General features: G+C 45.2%; 1 protein-coding gene across 1 annotated transcript in view; it reads right to left on the minus strand.

Annotated features, from left to right (window-relative positions):
- The window catches only part of ILDR2 (immunoglobulin-like domain containing receptor 2), a 55,819-nt gene extending 47,539 nt beyond the window's left edge, over positions 1-8,280 (minus strand). The window contains exon 1 of the mRNA XM_012729003.1: positions 8,203-8,280. Within this exon, the coding sequence (XP_012584457.1) occupies positions 8,203-8,248 (46 nt within the window). The 5' untranslated portion in view covers positions 8,249-8,280. The remainder of the gene's footprint in view (positions 1-8,202) is intronic.

Here is an 8,280-nt window from a genome sequence, read left to right on the forward strand (position 1 = left end):
AGGTCATGGAAAATTGTCATCGCCAGTGACAGGCATCTTTAGAAACTGTATAAAATTCACCCATTTCTTAACTCTTAAAGTCTCATGAGCAGGATCTGACTTCAGAATTGTCAAATCCTTTCCCCAACCCACCTTGTAATCGTTCATACTCCTAAGATTTTTCTACATTCAACATGACAATACAAACCTTCCTTTTCTTCCATTCAGGTTAGAGCTTCATTAAGAAATTCACCTTTTATCTTTCATGTTTTTCATATGCTGTTCCAATTTCCTAAGGCATTATTTTAGGGACAGTTAATGGGCAATATCTAAGAGTAGGGGCAATATCTAAGAGTAGGGGCAATATCTCTTCTAGATTTGTTCAGTAGGGGAGTAAAGCATACTGGGAATTGTTAACCTACAAGCTCAAGGCTTGAAGAAAAAAATGCAGCTTGACACCCCCACCCCCACTTCGGTCTCTTCCCTGCCCCCAAATAGAAATTAGTCATATTCTTGATATTCTTTGGTTAAAAGATAAATAAAAATGCTTTATCGAGTAGACATTCCTTTGGTGTTTGTCTATTTTCTTTTTAGAAGATTTATTTATTTATACATACAGAACTGAGGTACAGGCCAGAGGTGAGGGGGGGAGTGAGAGGAGTCACCAGAGACAGAGTGGGGAGCAGAACAGGCAAAGATGTACTGAAATGCACTGCTGAGGGGAGCAGCAGGTGGGTCAGGAGAGGTCTGCCACACCATATGAGTCACTTCCCTGGCTGGGGATCAAACTTGTGCTGCAGTGGCTGCAAAAGTTTCATAGTGCTGTGCCTTAACCCACTGCACTACCAGGGAGGGCCCCATTTGTCTATTTTCTATGCCTGGTTCTCCAGCCTTTCCATTAGTTCTGTAATTAATTAGTTTTTTCCCCAATACATTTTTTTCTGCTCAAATTGGTGAGCATCAGTTTCTTAATAGTACTTCACTGCTTGATCCATGGATGGGTTAGGGTGACCAGATGTACCTTTTAATATTCTAAAAAATATGGCAATTTCTCACATGCTTTCCCCACAAGATTTCCCTAACTCCCCTTTTTCCATGGGGCTATGGCAAATGCTAATGTTGCTCTGCATAGGTGGGCTTCATGCATGACCTAGTTATTATTTGCTGCCAACACTCTGGCGCTCACACAGAGATTGCCACTCATTAAGCGCATGTTCTGGGTGTCCAACGGAGCTAGCTTTCCCATTCTCTGCTACCACTGTGAAAATAAAAGGCAGAAGCAAACCTCTCTTCTGTCTGGTTTGTCTCATCTTCCAAAGATTTGAAATGAACTCATTGGTACTATCTTGCTAACTTACATTTTCCAGTGGAGCCAAAGTAGTGTGATAAGAGGTCAGGTTCTACCCTGCAGTTTCCAAAAACTGTCCTGGTTCATTCTGATGAGTCAGATGTTTAGGATGGATCAGCCATTTGGACAGAGAAAATTCCTATGAGAAAGATCTCATCAGTCTTTATCTAGATCTCTTTCCTGAGCTACAGACTTAAATATATAGCTTCATGCTCTGTCTGGACATCACATACGTACCTCTAACTCATAACCTATAGATGGAGATGCAAACTGTCCCTTCTTTTAGTAACTGAACTTCCAGGTTTTTAATCTGGTTTTTATCAAGTCATTCAAGTACTCAATTTCCTAGTCTCTCTTGTAGCTAATTATGACCATACGACTAGGTTCAGGACAAAGGTAGGTAAGAAGTGATATGTGTAACTGTTAGGTCACCTTTGTAAAGACAAGCTTCTTTCCCTGCCCTCTGCTGTCTTCACTCCTTAGAGTTCAGAAATGTCCATCAATGCAACCACCTGTTGCAGCTACCCCCACTAGGTCTGGGCTGTTACAGGAGAAAGAAGTTATTTTCTGTTACTATATTTTATGGTCTCTTTGTTACAGGACCTAACTATTAGACTATAATATAATACAAGTAACTGAATCATCTTTTCCTCCACATATATGTTTCTCGTCTCTCTGGCTCCAGTGCATGAATGACTTCCCTGGAATCTAAGCCAGACTTGGAGGCATCTTTGACACTGATCCCCTTTCCACCTCCACACTCAACTGTGCCAGTACGCCTTCCTCCACATCCGGCCACTGTTCAGTTCTCTCTGTTCACTGCACCAAATGAGTTCAGCAGCCCTGCATATCTTGCCTCTCTTCCTGCGAGGGCCTCCTAGCTGGACCCTGCTGCATGTCTGCTCATACCCTCTGCGCACTGAGGTCCACATGACATTTCTAAAGTGCATGTATGAATGTGGCATTTACTCTCTCTGACCCTTTTAAAGACTTCCTCATCTAGCGACTTGATGAGCACAAAGGTTGCTTTTAGATGGGGCCACAGCCCTCCATCCCTCCTATAGCACTAAAATCTTCAACCACTCTAAAATATTTGTAATTTTAAAAAAGCATTATGGTCTCCTTAGATTCTTGGCTTTTTGCACATGCTGTTTGCTCTGTAAATATTCCTCCCTCCCTCCTGCTCTTCTCTTGGTATGCCTACTTCACCTTCCATTTTTGTGCAGCTATCACTGCTTCTAGAAGCTTCTTCCTATTCTCTCTGAATCATGGTATCTCCAAAGCATCATATAGCATCACTGAAGAATTTCCTACTTAGTCACCTGTTTTCAGCATTAACAATCTCCTCACTGGGGCCTTTTAAAGACTACTTTATAGTACGTAGTTAACCCATTTGTTGAATCACTTAATCCTGTTGGTAGACCTGCATTATTTGTATCCTAAGTACTTTTTCCTACCTACTCTTTCAGGCAAAATATACTTACCACATCACATACTACGGGCTTAGTCACGCGACTTGCTCTGACCAATGGAATGTAAGTAAATGTCAAAACAGAAGCTTAACAGGCATTTATGTGGCTTCACGTTGCCCACCTTGAAGTCTCTGCCATGAGAATAGCATGCCAAATAGTAGCTGCTCTTTCATCCTGAGGTTTGGAATAAGAAGACTGTTGGAACCTAGCCAAGTTCAGCACTTCCAGCCAATCCCCAGCTACCTGCAGCTGACTGCAGTTCTCATATGAGCAAGAACTAAATGTTCATGAGCTATTGAGATTTGGGGGTGGCTAACTGCTACATCATGAAACTGATTAATCTACCTATTAGAGGTTTATCATAAGTATTAAGGGCCCCCTATGTGCCAAACACTGTGCTAGGAGTTTTGCATAATTTCATTTTAATTATTACAATAACCCTGTAAGCTAAGTGAGCTCCCCATGTTAAAGTCAAAGAAAATCAGGCAAACTATTTAGCTAGTATTCAAATCCAGGTCAGTCTAACGCTAATCCATGCTCCTCCCCTTTCAATTTCTGAGTCTGCTCCCCAAGAGCCACAAGCATGGGAGGTGAGAGTCACAGGATCCTGACAGAATGAGAGGGTTCTCGTCCTAATGCAGAGCTCATTTCCCAGCATGCTCCAGTACTGCAGGAAAACAGGGGAAGCAGCATGTTCTTCTGGGTTCTTCCTTATCTTTTGACCTGTAAAGAAATCTAGTCATCCAAAATGCCTTTTTTTTTTTTTTTTCATTTTTAGAGAGCCAAAAGCTGTCTGGAATACCAAGATTTCAAGCATCTATATGCCACAGCTCTGTCCTATGTGGCTCCTGGGTGCTGATCCCAGATGGGGTCTGACATGTCAGGTGCACTGCCTGGGATCATGTCCACTGCTGCCCGGTCACTCTGGTGCACTCTGCATCCATGCCTTTCCTTCAGGACTCAGGCTTTCATTAAAAACACGTTTCTCTGCAATGTTTCTTGAGTTGTGACAACACTGAGCCTCATTACACAAAGTTCTGTACGAGACAGCATTATGTCCTCTCATATCAGGAGTTCTGGTTTGACCTTACCCAGAAGACAAAGTCATCCTGGATTCAGGCACTTGAAATAACTAAATCATATTAAATCAGCGAGGCTACTTCTTTTTCATTTAATTAATAAGATGGCATCACTTGGACAAGTCTCTTATTTGCTTTGTGTCTTTGTCTAATTTAATATAGGTAGGAGATATCAGCCTCCGTTACAAAAAAGACATCGGGTTTTCAAATACCGATGTTGACTAAAGACAGATTCATCCCACCTGGTTTAAGGACTTGTCTTCCTTCACCAATATGAGAAGACCTCACTGAATTGTTCAGAGTGACCCTATCCTGGGGACCAAGCACCAGGTACTAGTCCACTTATTGCTTTAAAAATTCCAATAGAGTTCTCCTTTCCCAGATGGTGTTTTTCATCCCAACCATTAATGGTTGTGGGGACAAAAGAAAACTGGAGCTCTCTGATGGCTCTTCACTGAGTGAATAATAAAAGGGAGAGCAGACCTGCCCTCTTTGACTTCCAACTCATCAAAATTACACAGAGAAACCATAGAATCTTAGACCTGCACACAACCTTAGAAATTACCTCTTTCAACAGATTTTAAGCAAGGCCTCATGACTATAGAGTTAATTTGTGGGGGACATGGAACTAGATCCCAGTCCTCAACTCCCATGTCAGAACTCTTCTATGAAACAAGTGGGGCAAGTACGGCTAAGAGTATACGAGCACTGGGTACCAGCATCAAGACTGCCAGCATGACCGCAGCTAAGGCTTCTTTCCTGGAGGGAAGTAGAATGGGGGGCCGTGGGGAGAGGAGGTGTTGAACGGTGTGCAGGAGACAAGGCAGTGGTACTCCGGGTGTCAGCAATCTCTAAAAGCAACTTCTTCTCAGCATTAGTGACATGGTAATGCTCCAGAGCTGGCAATCCCCACCTGTAGCCGCAGTCTCCCCCCAACAACGGGAATGAAAACAGGACCAGGTAGCAGCCATTCCTGGAGGGAAATCTCCCTCCCTGCTGCAGGCTGGATGAGGAGCCCCTCCATGGACCCCCACAATATTTAGCAGAGCTCCAATATTATTTTTTCAGTGGAGGCTACTCAGTAACTATGTGTTTATGTCCCATAACTGGAGTCTCTGCCACCGGACCGTGAGGTCCTTGGGGACAAGACTGATTCATCTTACTTCCCTAGCATGACGCCTGCACGTGGCAGTAACTCAGCAGCTGACTGTGCAAGAATAAAGGTCTTAACTCAGTCACTGCTCTTCTGGGAGTTAAGTTCAGACTGTCCTAGCGCCACCCCAGGTTTGGGCTAGATATATCTGCCCCACATTCTAGAGCACCTAGGCAGTCTCATCACAGTTTCTTTAGCTAACATCTCAACATTACCTAGAAGCTCATCTGAGTCACTGACTCCACTGACTCAATGTAGACTGACTACATTTTGAGGACGAGGACTGTCTCTTTTCCTTTTTTTTTTTTTTTTAATCTCCTTATTCTCAGCACCTAACATAACACTTGGAAACCACAGGAAGTGAATGCATACTGCTAGTATGGATGAATGAATGCATATAACCAAAAGGGTGGGCACCAAAATAAACGCTAGTAGAAGCAACAATCTTTATCACTGAGTCTCCAGGAAAACACATCTCCTGTCCCATTCTGTTCATGGAGTGTGTCCGGGTGTCCACACAACTCCAGTGTTTCTCGCAGCTGCTGCTGCAAAAGAAAGACACCATCCACACTCAGGAACAAAGACAGAGTAAACCTTCCTTCAAGTGCTATTGCTCGAGGGCACCTGTTGCCAAAATAGCAGCTGTTAAGCATTTTGTTTTGTTCAAGACAACAACAACAACAAAAAACAATCTATCATAGGAAGGAAGGAGCATCATGATGACAATAAGAAATCATGAGGCTAAATATACAGCAGAAAAAAATGCAGAATTTTAGCAGTGGAAGATGAGGCAGGAGCTGCTAGAGCCCGAGGGAAAAAAAAATGAAGTGTTGATTAGAAATTGCTCAGCCTGCATTAAAAGAGAGAAACAAGGGGAGGGGTAGGATGGGAAGAGAGATAAAGAAAAAGAGAGAGGGAAGTAGGAGTTGATAGGGAGGGAGAAGGAGAATGAATGTGTTTTATTTTATTTCTTTCTTGGCTCTCTGACTCATTTTTAATCTGTCCTTTCCTTTCTCCCTCCCTTTCTTCCACCCCCTCAAGAGAGAATTCATTGATTGAGCTGGACTAAAATTTCTTACCTTTCTTCGCCTGTTTCTTCTACGAACCATGTCTGAATCCATCTCACCCCTGGCTGCTCCCCTCCTCCTCCTCCCAGCCGCCATTGTTAGCTCCTCCACTTGGCTCAGGCTGAGAGGTAGTTCACCCTGTGACACCTGACAGCCTCGATGGGACAAGAGGGAAACAGAACTGGGATCAGGGGTGCCTGGGGGGGGGGGCGGGCAGTGGGAGTCAGGAACCAGCCTCACTAGCTGAGCATGGAAGCCCCTGCTTTTTGATAGCTGAGGTAGCCCTGGAAACTAACCTGTTGCCTTCATCCAGGCAGGGCGACTTTGTCCAGGGCAGATGAAAGAAGGCACAGACAAAGCAGCATCTCCCCTCAAAACAAAACCCTTAAAGAAAAACTCAGAAAGGCAGCTAGAAGCTTAGGAGAGTGCACCCAGGCTCTGGAGGGCAGGGTTCCTGTGGCTATTCTATCCACACTGGCTGTGTGCCTATGGCCTCTCTGGGCTTCATTTCTATAAGCCAAGAGAACTGAACTAGATGCAGGGGAGAAGCCTGTGGTCCCTTCCAGGGATCTGAGTTGGTTTCATATAAAGCTGCTAGACACCTGTGAGGGCTGTATGTTTGCCCCTCTCACTCCTTGCACTGAGTGTTCTTCTTGGGCATAGCTGACTCAGGGACCCTCTCCCCAGGGGAAGCCTTGCAGACTTCAGGGAGGTGGTGTTAGAGACTCAAGGTCTAAGCTTCCCTCAAATATGGTAACTGATAAGGAGAGGCAAATTAAGGACATCCAGAATCGGGGAGGGTGGAAGGCCCTGGGAGGCCAGAGGAGTGGGGAGGCATGGATCTGCCAAACCCTGAAATTAGAGATGATTCATATTTGAATAATGTGGGTGGGATGAACTCAGAGGAGCCAAGAGAAGAGGCTAACGCTGTTGGAGGTTGCACCCCAATCTAAACCCAACAGGGGGCAAGAGGCAGGGTGAGGGATGCTTCATTTGGAATAGGAAAAATAAAAACCTTGAGGCAATCAATAATCTTATTCTGAAGCTAAGGGGAATATGGTTCCCCCTCTTTCTTATTTCTATTTGACCCTCTGTTGATGACTGTTGATGATTTGCCTTGGAAATAGTAAATTTGCTCCCCTTTTCCTACTGACTTGATTTTTTCCAAATCTGGGTGGCTACCACAAGGGTGCTACTTCCTATTTTCTCTCCCACTTCATTGTGCCCATCCTGTGTGATTCCCTGCTGGGTTCTCACATCACTGCCACTGGAATGTTAGCCTCTGATCCAGTCCAAGCTGCCCAAACCCTCCCCTTCACATGCCCCAACTTTAAGCTGGCCTGCCTGCCTGAACCCCTGTCTCTCCTTCCTAGAGTGTGTGGGGTGACAAGGGCCTTTCCAAACCCCAGGAGGGTGGGGAGAAAGTTCACAAAAAGGGAGGGAAGACCCAGCTAGAGGAAGTGACTGATGCAGGAGAGAAGCCCAAAGCTACAGATAGCCTTCAAATTACCTTTACAAGGACGTGTGAACCCTCTTTCTGGGGAAGGAAGCCTCTACTCCAACGACCACTACTCAAATGGTACTAAATGAGAGTGTGTGGCCCTAAACCCCACCACGAAACAAATCTCCATCCTAACGTCCAGGAGCCGCAGGGAAAATACTCCGGGTCTCTGGCTCTCTCCCGGGAAGGAATTAAAGGAGATGCTATTCCACCCACCCCCCACCTCCAGAAAACCGGCTCTCTTAAATTAACCAGTCTCCTCCAAGCTTTGGGTTTTCTAGACAGGTTTTCCCCAGCATCACAAACTCAGGCTAAGGCTGAGGGAGAACCGTTGTAAGGAGGGGAGATGCACATCGGGAAAACCGATCTCCTAGCTCAAGGAGTCAAACACCTGCATCTCGATTCGTCACTTGTCATGGGGTTCTCCCCTAGTCCCCCATTTTACACACACACACACACACACACACACACACACACACCCCTTCCCCCACGTATCACCAGGCTACTAAACACACAGGGGGGAATGGGGGTGCAATGGGGTGAGCACAGTACCGCTACTGGAAAATACAAAGTTACCGGTTTCGATAGAAAATGAGTCTTTACCTGTTAGCGAGCAGAGAGCCACCCACGCCAGCACGACCCTGTCCATTTTCCCCAACTTCCCAGGCAACCAAGGAGTGC

This window comes from Condylura cristata, unplaced genomic scaffold (genome assembly GCF_000260355.1).
Source record: "Condylura cristata isolate star-nosed mole 26May11 unplaced genomic scaffold, ConCri1.0 scaffold00024, whole genome shotgun sequence".
Classification (NCBI taxonomy): Eukaryota; Metazoa; Chordata; class Mammalia; order Eulipotyphla; family Talpidae; genus Condylura; species Condylura cristata.